The sequence below is a fragment of the Elephas maximus genome, chromosome 20, assembly GCF_024166365.1.
Source record: "Elephas maximus indicus isolate mEleMax1 chromosome 20, mEleMax1 primary haplotype, whole genome shotgun sequence".
Lineage (NCBI taxonomy): Eukaryota > Metazoa > Chordata > Mammalia > Proboscidea > Elephantidae > Elephas > Elephas maximus.
This window is the reverse complement of record NC_064838.1, coordinates 11,781,128-11,800,551: the sequence shown is the minus strand read 5'-3', so window position 1 is coordinate 11,800,551 and position 19,424 is coordinate 11,781,128. Positions and strand designations below refer to the sequence as shown.

The following is a 19,424-nucleotide window of genomic DNA, read 5'->3' as shown; positions in this document are numbered from 1 at the left end:
TTCAAACTGAAGGAAAGAATGGAAAATACAGAAACGGCATTAGAGACATGTGGGACACAATAAAAGGTCTAATGTACACGTAATTAGCTTCGCAGTGGGGCAGAAACAGTATTTAAAGAGAAAATAGTCAAGAGTTTTCCAAAATGGATGAAAGACACCAAATCACAGATTAAAGCTCTATGACTTCTAAGTAGAATAAATATGTCTTAGTTATCTACTGCTTCTATAACAAAAATACTACAAGTGTATGGCTTCAACAAAGAGAAGTTTCTTCTTCACAGTCTAGGAGGCTAGAGGTCCAAATTCAGGATGCTGGCTCCAGGGGAGGGCTTTCTCTCTCCGTTGGCTCTGGGGGAAGGTCCTTGTAACCAATCTTCCCCTGGTCTAAGAGCTTCTCGGTGCAGGGACCCTTATCACGGATTGAATTGTGTCCCCCCAAAATATCTGTCAGCTTGTCTAGGTCATGATTTTGTCATCTTATGTGATTTCCCTGTGTTGTAAATCGTATCAGTATGATGTAATGACATGGATTAGTGGCAGTTATATTGATGAGATTTACGAGATTAAATAGTGTCTTAAGCCAATCTCTTTTGAGATATAAAAGACGGAAGTGAGCAGAGTGACATGGGAACCTCATGCCACCAAGAAGGCAGTGCCGGGAGCACAGCTTGTCCTTTGGACCTGAGGTTGCTGCGAGGAGAGGCTCCTAGGCCAAGGGAAGATTGATGAGAGGGACCTTCCTCCAAAGCCAACAGAGAAAGCCTTCCCCTGGAGCTGACGGCCTGAATTTGGACTCGTAGTCTACTAGACTGTGAGAGAATAAACTTCTTTTTGTTAAAGCCATCCACTTGTGGTATTTCTGTTACAGCAGCACTAAGTGACTAAGACAGACCCCAAGTCCCAAGACTGTGGGTCAGGATAGAGGCTTTTCCTGATTCACACAGCCACAAGGGCTGGCGAACCCAAGATCAGCAGGTCAGAGGGCAGGGCTGTTGCTCACAGGCTGCGAAGATCAACGAATCCTGAGATCGGCAGGCAAGACAGCAGGTAAGCTGCTAGCTCAAGTCCCAGGAACCAGAGGTCAGACGAACAGAGCTGCAGGACCCAGAGCGAGTAAAAGCCCTCGAGCCTTGACAGAATGTCCACTTATATTCGGTGCAGGCCACATATGCCCAAGGAAACTCCCTTTCAACTGACTGGCTACTCACAGCAGATCCCATCATGGGGGTGATCACATATCGAATCTCAACAGGGAAGTGATCACATTATACAACTGCGAGTTGACTCAGGATACAACCTAATTTTGTAGATTGAGTCTTGCCTCATTAACATAACTGCCGCTAATCCCACCTCATTAATATCACAGAGATAGGATTTAGAACACATAGGAAAATCACATCAGATGACAAATACTGGGAATCATGGTCTAGCCAAGTTGACAGATATTTTTGGTGGACACGATTCAATCCATGACAACATACAAAATCAACAACACTTAGCACATAACAGTAGGATTGCTGAAAGCCAAAGACAAAGATAATATTTAATGTTAAAAATGGGTTAAACAATAAAACATGGATTTTCCTGAACTTAATTCAAAAGTACTAATACCATGGTTAATTCTATCATCTTTGTCCTTATTACTTTATCTTTTCAGTTAGTACATCTCTCACCCAACTACTGGAGACAGATGAACTGAGGTAACAGTTAAAAGTTTGGGACCAGTATATGTAAGAGATTCAAAACCAGGGCATGTAACTTGAGGACTAGATGTTTTCAGAACTATCCTGAGTCACAAATGAGCATGTTGAGCTCTTCCTGATAGTCACTATGGCAATGACAGCTCATGCCCTTTCCTTGAGATTCAGTCTTCCACTCACATTTTCTGAGAATCAGAATAACCCCTTACCTAATCATTTCAAAACTTCTTTCTAATTCCATCACCTGCTATTATTGGCAACTTGATGTGAAACAGAATAAAGTGACTATGTCTCCAAATAGGGTTATTAGTAAAACTAATTAGACTGAAAGTGTGAGTCATCATTCAAATTCCCCCCAAATTCCAGTTTATAACCACTCCCCAGAAATTCCCGTTTATAAATAGGAAAGGAGAGAATGAACTTTTCTTTTTAAAATTCATTCCCCATCTATAAAAAATTAGCTTACCACACAACTTAACTCAATGTACTTATACTGCTCTAATTAAAGAAGCTATAAATAAAAGACTTGCCAAAGCCACCCGCTACTTTGACTTGGCTAGTAAGAATTGCTGAAGTTCAGCATTAAATTTCACTGTCATGCAGGGATGTTTAAGGATTTTCTGATTTTACTCTGGCACTGTTATGCAGAGCTTCCTTGATTCTTTCTAACCACAAAACCCATAGCAACAAAAACGCAAGCACAAATTAGGGAGAATTCGTCACCTCAAGAAATTCAAAGAAGCCACTAAATTTCAGTGTTAGAGATAACAGAAAGGAGGCAGGTCAATGCAATAGGGTAACAATAAAATATAGCAAGAGTAAAAAAAGTTGAATTATCGGGTGAAAGAGAATACGCATTGTAATTCTGCCAGATACTGCCACATTGTTCTCCTAGGAATTATACCAATTTACCACTCCGTAAAGGAACCCTGGTGGCATAGTGGTTAAGTACTATGGCTGCTAACCAAGAGGTCGGCAGTTAGAATCCGCCAGGTGCTTCTTGGAAACTCTATGGGGTGGTTCTACTCTGTCCTATAGGGTCGCTATGAGTCGGAATCGACTCGATGGCACTGGGTTTGGTTTTGGTTTTTTGAAGTAATGTATGAGAGTGCCTATTTCCTCACAGCTTTGCCATCACAGTGTATTACCAATTTTTCTACTATGATAGGTAAAAAGCAGTATCTTGGTCTAGTTTTAATTTGTATTTATTTCATTATAAATGAGATTAGGCAATTTTTCATATATTCATGAACAATTTATATTTCTTTTCTAGTTAACCATATTTTTATAGTCTTTGACTATTTTTCTATTTTGGTCTTTTCCTTTTGAATTGTAAGAGCTCTTTTTATGTTAAAGAAATTTGACTTAAATGTGAATTGATAATATTTTCTCCCATTTTGCTACTTGCTTTTTGCCTTTGCTTACGATTTAAAAAAAAATTTGCTTATGATTTTTAAATGCAGATCTTAAAAAAGTAGTACAATTTATCTATTTTTAGTTTGCTTGTTTTATGGCTTCTGAATATTGTCTTAGCTTAGAAAGGCTTCCTTCTCTCTCACTTTTTTCTGGAACTTTCATGGTTTCATTTTGTATGTCATAGTCTTTGATCCATTTAGAATTCACCCTGGTGTACTGTGTGAGGTATGGATCAAGCTTAATTTTTACTTCCAGGTAGTAATCCAGTGGTCCCAATGCTATTTATTGAACAGACTATCTTCTACATAGATTTGAGATGCCGTCCTTGTCGTATACTGAACATCTTGTGAGTATTAGAACCCCTTTCTGGACTTTGTTTTTCTCCATTGCTTTGTTTATTCATGAGCCAGTAAAACATTCTTGAGTTAAATGTTAAGGGAATGTAATGAACTAAGTTTGTAATGAGCACATATAATTTAAGGGAGTTTATTCAACTTAGGTTAATTAAACTTTAATCAAGGAATGGTTACAAGAAATTATTTTTATACAAAAATGTCTAGATTTATAAATAGAATGTCAAAATTTGTAAGTTGAACTTACAGGCTTAAGAGAATCTATATTCAAAAAATTTCAACTATGATAAATTCAGTGTTATTTAAAAACTTAGGTAACTACAGAGTCTCCCTATGCTTCCTCCACTAAGGTAGCCACTGCCATGTCCCCTTCCCTGGCTTGCTTGCACAGATGGTACCATGGTGGCCTTTAGCAAGTACCTGATGGTGCAAAACTCTTTGCTGATGGGGGCCTTGATCCTGCCGCACTGCCTGCCTCACCGCGGCCTGCAGGAATTAACTGTAAGAGTCACCGGATGCCCAAGTCAAACTTGATATCCTGACTCTACGATACCTAACATCCAAATTTTACCACTTAATTAAGCAATCTGTATGCTCACTTATTTTCCGTTCAGCTTAAAATAAAAAAACAGATATTCTATTAAAAAAACTGAAGTATTTTTAAAAAATAAAATCTTGTGTTAATTCAAAAAAAAAACAATATTTGACTGCTCTGTGATTTAAGAAATAATCTACCAATTGGGGCAATGTTTATTTCGTACAAGAAGAAACCACTTCCAGAGAATGGAGAATTCATGGAGACTTCAATGATTTTTGTTTAATGAATACAAGTTTCCACGGTGATGAAGTACTTAATGGTTTACTCAGCACTAAAAAGTTAACTCCTAAAGATTTAGCCCTCCATCCACCTGTAGCCATGAAACAAAACAAAACAAACTCATTGCCTCAAGTTGATTCTGACTCACAGCCACCCTTGAGGGTAGAGCAGAACTGCCCCATACAGTTTCCAAGGGGCGCCTGGTAGATCTGAACTGCCGACCTCTTGGTTAGCAGATGTAGCTATTAACCACTACACCACCAGGGTTTCCCTGTAGCCAGTAAAACCCATTGCCATTGAGTGGATTCCGACTCGACTCATAGCGACCCTATATTAGACCTCTCCAAATTTAAAGAGGTCCCGAGTCTTTTTCATTGAATCACAAGGTAACAGTTTTGTTACCATTCTCTGCAAGCAGGAAAACAAACAAGTGTAGCCATGCTGCAAAGTTGATTAACAACTTTTGGTGGAGAAAAATAAAAAACAGGCCAGGGAAGCCTTAGGCAAGATCAATTTTGGGTCAGGAATATTCAGGTTTGTGGGTAAGAAAATCTTGAAATAAAATATCTAATTTAAAAAATTTTTATTTTGTTGTTAATTAAAAAAAAAAAAAACCCGCTGCCGTCGAGTTAATACACACAGCAAAACATACACCAATTCAACTGTTCCTACATGTCCAATTGGATGACGTTGGTTACATTCTTCTGTGCCGCCTTTCTCACCCTCCTTTTCTGAGTTGTTCATCCCTCATTCACATAAACTGACTGCTCCCTAAGATTCCAATCTAATCTTTCAAGTTGCTGCTGTCACTTGATCCCATATAGATAGCTCTTAAGAGAGCATAATGCTAAAGGCAGGCGTATTTTACTAGTTAAGGTAAACTTTTTTTATTATCTGGTTTTAAGAAGAGTTCAGTGAATACGTTTGGTTTAGAGTATCCCAGGGCGATAGTTTCAGGGGGTCATCTAGCCCAGTGGGGCTTCAAAAAGTCTGGAGTCCATGAAAATTGGAAATTCTGTTCTGCATCTTTCCCCTTTTGATCAGGATTCATCTACAGACTCTTACCGTCCAGTCCTTCTGGTCTCATGGCAAAGGAGGCAATCCTTCATGGAAGCAATTAGCCACACATTCCATATCCTCCTCCTATCCCTGACCCTCTTTCTTCCTCTGTTGCTCCAGGTGAATAGAAACCAATTGCTGTGCCTTGGATGGATACTTGCAAGCTTTTAAGTCCCCGGGTACTATGCAACACGTAAGAGGTAGCACAGAAGCACTAAACACACTATTAGGCCCATTAACTGTAAAATACCTATTTTTAATTAAAAAAATTATTCCATACTATATAGAGTCCTTTACATGAACAAAATGATCCTCTTGTATATTAAAAAAATTTAACACAGACAAGATTAAAGTTAGAAACATAAAACATCAAACATCAAACTATAATTTTATAGAAACAAAATATAGAATATTAATAGAAAGTACATGATAATGGAAATATAGGAGAATATTTTAATAATCTTGGGGTAGCATAGGCTTTTGTAACCAAAATGCAAAAACCAGAAGCCACAACGGAGAAGACTGGTAGTGTTCACTATGTAAACTCCAGCACGGTGAAACACATCAACAAAGGTAAATGATAGGAAACGCGTAGCTGTGAGTAAAAGGAAAACGAATGCAAATAGCCAAAACAAAACAAACATGGAGAGGTGGTCAGCTTCACTAATGATAAGGAAAAGGTAATTCAAATTAATGGAATGTCATTTTTCCTTCCCATCAGATAGGTAAAAATTTTGATAGTTCTTTGATTGGGAAAAAGTTCAATAATGTCCAGTTGTGATGAAGTTGTAGGGAGATGGGCTCTTTGTACACAGTGTATGGGTCGTAAATCCGTACAGCTTTTTGGGAAGCAATTTGGCAGTAGTTTTTCCATTTCTGGGAATCTATTCTGAGAAATACCTGTACTTGCAATGATACATGCGTATCTTTACAGCATTGTTTGTAATAGCTAATAATTACGAATAGACTGTTAATCAACAGAGACATAACTAAATACGTGTTATGCTATTCATTTATTAGAATCAGGAAAATCTATACGTAGTGACATACAAAGATGTAAAGCAGACTATGTAATTAAATGAGAAAAAAAGGTGGCGGAACAATGTGTATAAAATTCCACTTATGTACCAAGGCCAATGTGTGCTTTCTGATGGAGGGGACAAGGGATGGTAGGGTCAGGGAGCAGTGTGGGTTTATGCTCCCATAGGGTAACTCTTCCCTCTGTGGGTCTCTTTTTAGGGTGAGAAGTGGCCTCATCAGTGGATGAATTCAGGGGCTTCCTGGCTCCAGTCAGCCTGCATTTGGGGTGCCAGATATTTACAGGAGCTGTCTGGGAAGATCAGCTGCCCAGCACCTGTGGTCTTGGGGCCTGTGGGAGAAACTGGGAGCTGTGGGTGCGGAGCGCTTTGGAAGCAGGCAGCTCTCAGCAGACACCGTCGCTAATCACGGCGATGGGTAGGTAGGTAGGGCGTTTAGCCTGGCAAACGCTGGGGCGGCCAGTTGGGGGGAAGCTCTTAATCCCACCCTGAGGGCGCACGGGCCGTGGGGTCCCGGCCCCACTCCGGGGGAGACGGCTCTCCTTGCGGCGTACCCCGTTCTCTCCTAAAGCTGTTGGAGAGGCCAGGCCCGGCGGCCCAGGCGGCAGGCCCAGGCCCAGGCCCGAGCTCCGCCCCCCGCCTCGGCGGCCTTCCGGACGGCGCGCGGGCGGCGCGGCGGGGCCGGTCTCACCCGGAATGAAAACGAACGGCCGGGCCGCATCCGGGCACTCGGCGGGCGGCGGGCGCGGCGGTGGCGCAGGTGAGGGCGGCGGGCAGGCGGGCTCCCGGCCCCGCGTCCCCGAGCCTCGCCGGCTGTGGCGGCGGCGGCGGGCCGGCCGGGTCTGGGCGGGATGGGGCGGCGGCGGGGGCATTAAAAGAAATTCAGTTGTGTTGCCTTTTGGAGAAAGAGAAATGAGTGTATTTGCGCGGCGTGTGTGCGTGTCGCGGGCGAGGGACGTGGCGGTCCGCTTCGTGAGGCTCGCAGCCTGGAAACCCTGCGGGGCAGCTCGGCTCTGGCCCTCGGGGACCTAGGACTCGGAGCCGACTCCGCCGCGACGGGTTTGGGGTTTTTTGGTTTTATGGAACGAGACAAGCAGAAAGCTTGAATCGTAGCGGTATTATTCCAGATATGACTTTTGGGATTTATTTGCAATCAAAGCCAGAGATTCTTGGCTGTTTAATGAATAAATAGTGAATTTTTTCGAACCTTGACCATCTGAGTCTGTATTTCTCCTTCCTTTTCTGTTCTTTTCCAGTACAATTATCTTTCAGGACTCCTTTTAAAAGGTAAGAAGAAAATTGGATACAATTGAAAAGCTTTGGATAAAGGTAGCCTCGATCAGTTCCTAGGAAAGTGGAAGAAACTTTCAAAGGAGTGGTTGAAACGTTTCACTTTCACTTCGGGGCAGTTAATGTGTCAGCTTTTTTGGTTGAATTTTGTACGCAGGCCTGAAACCGGCTTTCTCGGTTATCCACTTAACGTGGAAAACCGACCTATTAAACTGTGTTCCTTTTTCGTTTATTTAAAATTCGTGTCGTGGCTCTCTCTGTTATCTGTAACTGAGGTTTTGTAAGTTTCAGAGAGTGGAGTAATTTTTTTACAAAGGTCTCGCGCAGCGTAGACCCTGAGTTGTTGCTTTGCGCCGCGTGTGTGGACCAGCTGGGTTTGTGAAGCCCGTTTGCCCTCTGGCCAGGTGGTGGCCTGGATGGGGTCTGGGAGGGCTGTGCGTTCACCTTCACATGGCCTGGCTCCACGGAGAAGCCCATGAGGTTATTCCCCTCACTGGGGTTGCTGTGATATTTTATTCAGAATCTGAAGATTTAGGGGTCAGGAGTATAACTGTGTAGTGGTCGAGGGGTTTGCACTTGACAAGGTGAGGTGCCTAAGTACTGCTGGGCTTTTCTGTGCGAAAAGGTGTGTCAGTGCTTGAAAACCTGGGGTTCTTTCATGGGTCATACAGGATGTACACACCTTCCTTGGCTGTGTTTATTCCTTCTTCCCTTTGTGCCTTCCTATCCTGATGACCGTATTTCTCACCCCCAAACTGACATAAAATAGGTTTTGATTTTCTTTAAAAAAAAATTTTGTTTATTACATACGTTTAAGTTACTAGACCTGATTTAAAAATCAGGTGAATTGGGTTTTGAGGGTGTGGAATAGTGACCTTCAATGGAAAAAAGAAAGTTACTTATAATGAAAGAAAAAAAAATCATTTTATTGTAATAACATAGATGACAAAAAGTTTCCCATTTTAACCATTCTTAAATGTCCATTTCGGTGACATTCATTACATTCACCATGTTGTGCAGCCATCATCAATGTATTTCCGAAAGTTTTCATCGCCACAAACTGAAACTCAGTGCCCCTTAGGCAATAACCCCATTCTCTCTTCCTCTCAGCCAGGAGCTAGTAACTTTTCACTTTTCTTACTGCTTGTCTGATCTTGAAACCCGTTGCGTCAAGTCGATTGCAACTCATAGTGAATCTATAGGACAGGGTAGAACTGCCCCATGGGGTTTCCAAGGAGCAGCTGGTGGATTTGAACTGGCAACCTTTTGATCAGTAGCTGTATCTCTTAACCACTGTGCCACGGGACACGCTTGTCAGATGTCTCCTCATTAGCAGCCTCACCCACACCACTGAATGGCTGCTTTAGAGTGAGATGAATGGACACTTCCACTGTGGGCTGTGGCTTTTCAGGAGAGTGGCATTACCAACAGAGAACAGAAAAGCAGCAGGCGGTTGCCTTTCAAAATGCAGAGTCCAGTATCGTAGGCAGAGGTTCCAGAGCTGCTTATGACTCTGCCTAATGCTGTGACCTTGGCCAAGTCATTTTCCAAACCTAGGACCTCAGTTTTCTTGGCTGTAAAATGATGACCCAAAAAGTGTTGTAACTGAATAGCTTATGTGTTAGTGTGCTGTTACCACAAAATATTATGAAAAATTTTGCTAGTGTTATAAAACTTTTTTAATTAAAAAATTCAGTATAGAGAATATTTACTGTTGGTAGTTCACGGTTCAAGATAGCTTTTCTTTAACTACCAGAGTGGTTGACCTATTGTTTTGTATTAAATTATAAAAGAATGTACAAGCTCTGTGTTGATTTGCTTATAAAAGTTCATTGTCACAAGTCATTGTATGATATAATGCTTAATAGTTAAGTTTCATTTTTCTCCTAGGAGAATAATATATTAAGAAATAGAAAAGTGTAGTAAACCTTGCTGCATATTAGTAATTTTGAAATAGTACATCTGTGTGTGTGTTTGTATTTTTTATAATTTTTATTGTGCTTTAAGTGAAAGTTTACAAATCAAGTCAGTCTCTCACCTAAAAACGTATATACACCTTGCTACACCCTCGCAATTACTCTCCCCCTAATGAGACAGCCCGCTCTCTCCCTCCACTCTCTTTTCATGTCCATTTCTCTAGCTTCTAACCGCCTCCACCCTCTCATCTCCCCTCCAGGCAGGAGATGCCAACATAGTCCCAAGTGCCCACCTGATCCAAGAAGCTCAGTCCTCACCAGCATCCCTCTCCAACCCATTGTCCAGTCCAATCCATGTCTGAAGAGTTGGCTTCGGGAATGGTTCCTGTCCTGGGCCAACAGAAGGTCTGGGGGCCATGACCACCGGGGTCCTTCTAGTCTCAGTCAGAGCATTAAGTCTGGTCTTTTTATGAGAATTTGGGGTCTGCATCCCACTGCTCTCCTGCTCCCTCAGGGGTTCTCTGATGTGTTCTCTGTCAGGGCAGTCATCGGTTGTAGCCGGGCACCATCTAGTTCTTCTGGTCTCAGGCTGATGTAGTCTTTGGTTCATGTGGCCCTTTTTGTCTCTTGGGCTCGTAATTACCTTGCGTCCTTGGTGTTCTTCATTCTCCTTTGATCCAGGTGGGTTGAGACCAATTGATGCATCTTAGATGGCTGCTTGCTAATGTTTAAGACTGCAGACGCCACTCTTTAAAGTGGGATGCAGAATGTTCTCAATAGATTTTATTATGCCAGTTGACTTAGATGTCCCCTGAATTCATGGTCCCCAAACCCCTGCCCCTGCTATACTGGCCTTCGAAGCATTCAGTTTATTCAGGAAATTTTTTGCTTTTGGTTCAGTCCAGTTGTGCTGACCTCCTCTGTATTGTGTGTTGTCTTTCCCTTCACCTAAAGTAGTTCTTATCTACCACATGTTTATATTTTTAAAGAGAAGTTTGGGGCTGGTTAAAACCTTAGTAATTTAGATTAAAGGAGGCCCTGGTGGTGCAGCAGCAAAGCGCTTGGCTGTTAACTGAAGAACTGAAAGTTCAAATCCGGCAGCTGCTCCAGGGGAGAAAGATGTGGCGGTCTGCTTCCATAAAGACTACAGCCTTGGAGACCCTATAGGGCAGTTGTATTCTGTTCTGCAGGGCCACTGTGAGTCAGAATTGACTCAATGGTACTGGGTAATTGAGTTTAAACTGCAGAGGGAGGAATGGGAAGGACGTCTGCTTGTCTTACAAAACACCTCAACATATTAGGTCGGTTATAAAACAGTTTGAAATGTGCTGTGGAATTTTATTGTTATATTGTTTTGCTTTCAAGGATGGCACAAAAGAAATATCTTCAAGCAAAATTAACCCAGTTTTTAAGGGAAGACCGAATTCAACTTTGGAAACCTCCGTATACAAATGAAAATAAAGAAGTTGGCTTGGCATTGAAGGTATTTTTCTTCTAAGACATAAATAACTAGCAGTGTTATAAATCTCCTTGGTAAATCAGGTTCTGAAATCTCCGGAAATTGTCAGGCACAGCCATATAAACTTTTGGCATAACCAGAAGCATCAGTGACAAGCAAGTACCTACTTTGACTAGGAGTTTACAAGCTTATTTTTGTTTAATAAGATTTTGTTTAGATGACATTGTCATCTAATTTCTCAGGTGTGTTAATCTAGAAACTAATTTTGCCTGGACAGCTCAGCCGTTCCAGTGTAAGTTATTGGTTATGTTTTTAGGGTAATAGTATCTTGGTTGATTCTCAATTCTCCTTGCCGTCTTGGTCTGTAAAACGATTCTCCCCCCCTCACTTTTTTACACTATGGCTGTCAGTGTTCATTTTCCCAAAACATATTTTTCTAGAAGTTAGGCCTCAAATTTTCAATGGCGTCATCAGAGATGGCTTTATTTTACATGAGTGAAATTTCTAGAAGCTGACATTTCCCTGCTTTTCAAAGCAGGGAAGCAGTAATCATTTTTGATAGAACCCTGTTATATGAGAAAATCCTATCATGTACTCATCTGCTTTTTCAGTTGGAGAATCCTGAATATGAGGAGGGGGTTATCGTGAGGGCAGCAGAGTGGCCTGCACTGTGACACAGTGATGCACTCAGAAGATGACTTAGAGTTGTCTCTTCTGTCCCTGATAGGTCTCACTTTTAATTTTTGCAACCCACCGGTGACCTTGCTTCTGAATTTGCTTGTTATAATCTTGACTCAGAAACTAAGAAATTTAGATTTTCCAGAGAATTACAGGAAGTTAAAAAAAGTCTTAGGTGTTTTCTGGTGCTAAAAATAATATATACTCTTGGGTTTAAAAATGTATGTATATAATTAAAAATTTAAATAATACATTTAAAAAATAATTAAACATATCATCATTAGTGGTATATTGTTTCATGGTTTTCCTATGTGAATATTAAAATATATGTGTATTACAAAGGGGTTTATGTTATTTTTAAAATACAATACTCTCCTCCTGTTATGTAGCTTTATAGATATCACGAACATCCCTCCCTATTATAAGTCTTTGCTGCATAGTATCCTTATTAGAAATCTGGACAAAACCTGGGACTTGAGTGTCTTTCAGCTGTTACTGTTTTATGGAGTGTGATGCCTCTATGAGCCTTTAAACCCCAAATGCAAAGCTTCTTTGGGAGGGAACATAATGACTTCACTTTAAGTAATAACTGGTTCAGGTTCATTTTTGAGGCCCCTTAAATCTTCCAAATTCTTTTTCCCAAACCTAAAGTTCTCCCTGGCAAATGATTTCACAACCAGTACAAGTGACTCAGAATTTTAAGAGTGGTATTTAAATCTAACCGGACTTGTTCTCACTTTAGTTAGAACGTTTTCTCCATTTCTTCCCTTATTTTCCTTCAGTGGAGGTGAACAGTTAACTGTTTCTTTTTTTTTTAAAAAAAAATAATATTTTATTGTGTTTTCGGTGAAGGTTTACCCAGCAGTTTCGGTTTCCATTCAACAGTTTCTATACACACTGTTCAGTGACTTTGATGACGTTCGTCACAACGTGTGAACATTCTCAGTATTTCTGTTCTCCTGGTTCCCTGCTCCCTCACATTCTCATCTATGTTTTAAAGTACTTGTTGATTGTTTGGAGTTCACTATTTCTTAAAAATTTTTTTTTTATATGTATATATTTGTAGTCATCTTTTTTTTTTTTTAAGTCTTAGCCTGCTCTTCTTTTCCCCGGAATAATCCCAGTATTATTTTGACTTTTCCTGTTGGGCCTGTTTTTTTTTAGCTTTTATTTGTTTTCATTTTTCCCTGGATCATCTCTAAATTCTCCACACCTTGCATGAGGTCAACCTAAAGACTGGGTTTCACTACAACAGGGGTGACTGCCCCTCAGCAGAGCTTATTGCCTTCGAGTTCTGCATGTGCTGGTCTGTGTTTGGCTTTTCTTTTTTTGAGTTGGTTCTCTACCGATCTGCATTTTCTGATTTTTTTGATAGGACCTTGCTAAGAAATACTCTGACAAACTAGAATGTTGTGAAAATGAGGTAGAAAAAATAATAGAAGAAATACGGCAGAAAGCAATTGAACGTGGAACAGGAAATGAAAATTATAAAACAACAGGAATTGCTACAATCGAGGTATTTTTACCTCCAAGACTAAGAAAAGTAAGTAATTTCTCCAAATTTACGTATGTACGTCATTTAATGAAGTGATCGAATAAATCGTCATTTTTTAAAAAACTGCCATCCAAATTTATAATTCTTTTAAGTTATTTTACATGTTGAACATTGATTGACTTAAAAGTTACTTTTAGGAACTCTTAAACTAGGACGCTTACAAGGTAGATTTCTTCCTCTTGAGACCTCCACAATTTCGTGAAGCTATATTCACGTTCTCATCTTTTCTATAGTTCAAGGAAAAGCTTAGAAATAATGGGGAGTAAGGTCCTTCAGTGTTCTAAAGCTCTCGTGGTATAACACATCACAAAGGCATTCATCCTTTTTTCTATTCGGATGGAGGTCACAGGGGTAAGCTTAGTGCTCCAGCAGGGTTGAGGTACTGGGCAGGGCCCCTTTACGGCAGCGCCAGGTCTTCAGTAGTTCATGTCCAGAAATGTTACTGAGTCTGGGCACCAGAGTGGCTGGCATTTCAGGACCGATCACTGCTAATTATTCTTAAAAGAAATAAAAGTCTGTATGTCTCAGGGTCACCGCAGGAGTAGCATTTCTGCTGCAAGAGAAAGGAAAACTGTGTCCACACAAAAAACTGAAACAGAGATGTTCATAGCAGCATTAGTCACAACAGCCAAAAAGTGGAAACAACCCAAATGTCCCATCAGCTGATGAGTGGATAAATAAAACGTTAGATGTCTATATGGTGGAAAACTGGTAAGCAGTGAAAAAGAATGAAGCTCGGATTCGTGCTGTAACATTATGTTAAGTGAAAAAAGCCGGTCACAAAAGACCACATATTTATGATTTTGTATGAAAATATTCTGAAATTGGATTATGGTGATAGTTGTATAACCGTGAATGTTTAGAAACTGTTGAATCACACACTTCAAACAGGTGAACTTATGGTATGTAAATTAATGTCTCAATAAGCAGTTAAAAAATTCTAGGGGAAATAAAGAGCTTTATGAGAAAAAGAAAAGAATGTATCTCAGCCTGCCACTTTATGAATTGAAAGGTGATAAACTTAGAACTCTCCTTCGCTAGTGTCAAGTATTCGGGAAACCAAACTACCAATCAGAAGGCTGAGTAGATTTGGTTAGCCTCATAGGTGTTGCTAGTGATTCTAGGTTTTCATTTTAAGCCTGGCCAGTGGAGAATGAAGAGGTCCCAAAAACATGGCTCCTTGCTCCCTCTTGTCATAACCTCACTGTGCGGTGAGGTGAAGTGTCTTCTGCTCATCGAGGTGGCCCTGTTGTTGGAGGTGGCAGGCCAAGTCCTATATAGCTTAGGCCAGGTCCGTTGGTTGAGCTTGAATAAAGATGGCCATGGGACAGAATGTAACTTCCCACCAGAGACCGAATGCCCACTGGGTATTGTGTGGTTTTTCTGACGTTGCCACGTTGGTGCTCCCCTGAGGATGCTCTGGTCACCAGTTCAGGACAGCAAAGGAGTGACGTTCAGGAGGCTTCCTCCTCTAGGCACACATGGTTATGTTCCTTGACCTAAGTACTTACTCCTTTGGTATTAATCTTTCTGATTTCGTGGACACAGGCTCTGATAGCTAAAAGAAAGTCTGAAATCAGGTACATTTTATTTTGTCTTTTAAATAGGACAGGAAGAGCTTGCTGGAGACCCGATTGCACGTCACTGGCAGGGAACTGAGGTCCAAGTAAGTGCCAAGTGCTCTGGGCCGCAGGTCTTGACTATTTTCATGTTTATTCACCTGGTCCTCATGGCCACCCTAACAGAGAGGTCGGGAAGGTATTGTTATTTCCATCTGTTGGGAGGGAAAATGAGCGTTTGAGGTTCAGTTACTTAGTTAAGGAGCAGAGTGGCTGGGAACTCAAGACTTAGAAGATTCTTCTTTATTTCCTGATGTAACTTTAAATCTGGTCAGAACTCAGGGCCCACCCCGTAATAGATACTTGATCTTATTTAAATACATGAGTGAGTGATTTAAAAAGGAGACAGCCTGGTATTGAATCGTAGTTGTTAATGCAGAGTGTTCTAGCTGATTTCAGACAGTTGGCCCATTTATAAAAAGAAAAAATAACAGCCCACTGTAGAGATCCTAACTTTGAAATCTGGTCACTTACTTCACCTACTTGTATATTTTTAAATGGTGAGTGTTTTGTCCACCTCCAAGGCTCACCAGTCAGTGTTTTCAGCTTAAGAAGCAGGCTCTAAGGAGCCTATAGAAGATACAGGGGATGGATTTATCCTTACATCAGCCAGGGCCCTTCTGCTCACGTGGTCTCCACTTCATGAGGAAACACGTAGTAAGCAGATAGTTTAGAAATGTCATGGTCTCTTAACACTGCTTTTTTTTTTTTATCTGTACTTTAGATGAAGGTTTACAGGACAAACTAGTTTCTTATTAAACAATTAATACACATATTGTTTTGTGATATTAGTTGCCCTCTTACACTGTTTTGAGTAATCATCTACTAAGGTGGCTTCGTCATAAAGTTGTAAACTTGGGCGTTTCTGAATAAAATGTATAAAATAGTTATCATGATTAAAATCTGTTTAATGGATGATAAATACCAAGTTTGTTTCCCCATAGTTTTCACTGGTTTTATTTTACAGAATAGCTGAAACCTTTGGATTTCAAGAAAATTACATCAAAATTGTCATAAATAAGAAACAGCTTCAACTAGGTATGTCATGGCAAAGTATGCAGAATTTTTAAATCAAGTGAATGTAGAAATAATGACTTTGCATTCTTTTTTTTCATTGTTCCTCTATTCCAAAATTTCTAGTGACCTCGTTATGTGTATAATCCAAAACCAATTTTTTTAGAAGTTTACTAAAATAAAAATGTGAAGCAGATGTCTTGGTCATCCTAGTGTTTCTATAACAGAAATGCCACAAGTGGATGGCTTTGTCAAGCAGAAGTTTATTCTTTCACAGTCTAGTAGGCTAAAAGTCCAAATTCAGGGCATCAGCTCCAGGGGAAGGCTTTCCGTGTGAGCTCTGGAGGAAGGTCCGTGTCATTAATCTTCCCCTGCACTAGGAGCTTCTCCGGACAGGAACCTTGGGTCCAAAGAATGCGCTCCGTTCTTGGCGCAGCTTTCTTGGTGGTATGAGGTCCCCCTGTCTCTCTGTTTCTCTCTTTTTTTAAAATTTTTATTGTGCTTTAAGTGAAAGTTTACAAATCAGGTCAGTCTTTCATACAAAAATGTATATACACCTTGGTATACACTCCTAATTGCTCTCCCTCTAATGGGATAGCACTGTTCATCCCTCCACACTCTCTCCTCGTGTCCATTCCAGTAGCTTCTGGCCCCCTCTGCCCTCTCATCTCCCCTCCATTGGTTCTTTTTTATATCTCAAAAGAGATTGGCTTAAGACGGTATCTGATCTCGTAGAGTAGATCTCATCAGCATAACTGTGGCTAGTCCATCTCATTACATCATAGTGATAGGATTTACAACACGTAGGGAAATCACATCAGTTGACAAAATGGCAGACAATCATACAATACTGGGAATTATGACCTAGCCAAGTGGACAGATATTTTTCGGGGACACCATTGAATCCATGACAGCAGAAAACAATTTTTCTGTTCTATGTCCGGGTGTAGTCTCGTTGGGGAGAAAGATGCTGAGGTCTGATTAAGTGTTATAAACTCCAAGCCTGGGGTCTGCTGAGAGTAAAATTGGTTTCAGGGAGATTCTCCCAAGGGAGAAGAGTTAAAGTGAGTGTGGAGAGCAGGAATGGCCATAGTGGTGAGTGTTTCAGGCTGAGTGCCTCATCACAGCACCCTAATAGGAACTCCAGGAAGTGAAAAAAGTCCAGTGTGCTGTGTGAGAAAGGGAGAGGGGCGTAGCTCTAAGAACAGAGAGCCAGGCAGAGGCCACCTCGTGGAGGACTGGAGCGTTGGTTCTCCGGCAGGGGCAGTTTGCCCCCCAGGGGACATTTGGTGGTGTTTGGAGACATTTTTGGTTGTCACAGCTGAAGCAGGGGTACTGCTGCATCAAATGGGTGGAGGCCAGGGATGCCCCTAAGCATCTTACAACAGAGAGTTACAATTCCTGCCGAAAATGTCAGTAGTGCTGCTGAGAAACCTAGGTGTATGAAGCTCCTTCAGTACTAGAGTATTTCAAGAGCAATGGAAAGCCATTTATGCTGGGGAGTGACAGACAGTCCTGTTTGTGTTTTAAAGATCACTTTAACTGCATGAGGGGAAGGGGTTTGGAGGGCGTGTGAGTGAGTCTGGGGAGACCAGTTAGTTAGTATGTTAGTTCAGGTAAGCACTAGTCTTAGGGGTTTCCGGTGGCTTCGTGTGGCCTGCAGAATCAAGTTCAGATTTCTTAGCTTCACAACCTATCCCTGGCCCTCATTTCCCGCCTTGTCTCTAGCTGTGTCCCCGCAGAGCCTCAACGCGGAGCTGCACTTGACTGCCCACCGTTGTCACACGTTATCTCTTTCACCTTTGCTGCACCTGAACTGCTTCCCCCATGCTCCCTCTCTTCTTTCCTCTCCATCCCACTGCAGACTCTGGAATGTAAGCCCGGCCGGCTCCCCGGCACCTCCTTTGGGATCGCTTTTTTACCATAGGGCACCTTTCTGAACCGGCCTCGTCCCAGCAGCACTGATTGGATCTAGGCTTGCATTTGTGATGTTGGTTTTATGCACTTAGTCTTTGTTTTGTGTGTCTGTTTCCTACCGTAGCCACTGAATAGCTGAAGAATATAATTATATCCTAAGGACCAGCACAGTGTGAAGGTGGTGCTTAGTAAGGTTTTAGCAGTTGGTTGGGTGGCTGGTTGAACTGGGGAGTTTTGAAAACCCACCGGGTCGTGGTGTCATTGGTTTGTGTAGCTTCTGTAGGTGCGCAGAGCTGAGTTAGTCACGGTCTTTTTTTCCTAGCACACCGCCACCATCCGGTTGTTCAGTGACCGCTCTTGTTTTATTTTTTTCTCCCTTGTTCCTGAGTCCACCCTCATTCCCCTCCCCCCAAATCACCACCCACTTCACTATGTTCGCTGCAGTGAAAACTGTGAGAGCCAGAACTCAGTGGGGCAGCTGTGGTTTTCCAGGGTGCAGTCTTACCACTTTTCTGTCGCTCGTTTTGGTAGACAATATTTGAGTTTTCCCTCTCTGATAGGTTTCTGCCTTACACAGCTTCCAGCTTTTGCAGGTTTTACTGTGCCTTTTTGAATATCTTTGTCTCTGTATAAAATACGTCATGTTGTTTTATGTTTTAATTTATAAAAATTGTGCTCTAGACCTCACTCTCATCTTCAACCCATTATATCCTCTGTCCCTGTTGCTGTGTGTACCCTGTCCCCGTGTCCAGCTGCTGCACACACTCAGCACATACTGCCTCTCCATTCTCCTAGTGAGAGACAGCTGGCGGCTGCAGTCCTCCAAAGCAGGGCCACACGGTTGTCCTCAGACACGTGCTCTGTGCGGGGATGCTGGCCCTGTGCAGGCTCCTGGCAGTGTCTCACTGCATCAAACATACCAAAGTGGGTTCTTAGGTCCTTCTAGACCCCCAGGGCTGACCAGGCTCTCCAGATGGCTGTTGCGGTACACACCAGAGCGTGTGAGAATTCCCGTTTCCTGAGGCTGGCAAACACTTGTTTTTATCCAGCTTTCTAAATTTTGTCAGTTTGATGGGAGTGAAGTGGTACCTTGTTCTGGTTGCTTTTTCTTGGTTTTAGTGTGAGCATCTCTTCCCACACTTGGTATCCTTTTCCAAAGGATGCGCTCTGCTCCCGATGCTGCATTCTTGGTGGTATGAGGTCCCTAACTCTCTGCTTGCTTCCCTTTCTTTTATCTCTTGTGAGATAAAAGGTGGTGCAGACCACACCCCAGGGAAACTCTCTTTACATTGGATCAGGGATGTGACCTCAGTAAAGGTGTTACAGTCTCATTCTAACGCTCTTTAACATAAAATTGCAGTCACAAAATGGAGGACAACCACGCAATACTGGGAATCAGGACCCAGCTAAATTGATAAACACCTTTCTTTGGGGGACATAATTCAATCCATGACACCTGCTCCCTTACATTCTTATCTTTGTTTTAAAGTGCTTGTTGACTGTTTGGTCTCATATAGGTGATTTTTTGTAAAGGAGCACAGTACTTGTGGGTGATATTCATTATTTTGTGAGCCTATCTGTTACTTAGCTACAA

General features: G+C 41.7%; 1 protein-coding gene across 5 annotated transcripts in view; it reads left to right on the top strand.

Moving 5' to 3' along the window:
• The first annotated feature begins 7,024 nt into the window (after window positions 1–7,024).
• The window catches only part of NUB1 (negative regulator of ubiquitin like proteins 1), a 37,212-nt gene continuing 24,812 nt past the window's right edge, over window positions 7,025–19,424 (top strand). For 2 of the 5 annotated variants that reach the window (XM_049861951.1, XM_049861952.1), the window contains exons 1-5: window positions 9,782–9,993; window positions 10,954–11,071; window positions 13,101–13,268; window positions 14,888–14,946; window positions 15,867–15,937. In XM_049861951.1, the coding sequence (XP_049717908.1) occupies window positions 9,797–9,993; window positions 10,954–11,071; window positions 13,101–13,268; window positions 14,888–14,946; window positions 15,867–15,937 (613 nt within the window). In that variant the 5' untranslated portion in view covers window positions 9,782–9,796. Of the gene's footprint in view, window positions 7,143–7,285; window positions 7,670–9,781; window positions 9,994–10,953; window positions 11,072–13,100; window positions 13,269–14,887; window positions 14,947–15,866; window positions 15,938–19,424 lie in introns of those variants that run through there. The other 3 variants (XM_049861953.1, XM_049861955.1, XM_049861950.1) reach the window with 3 other exon arrangements.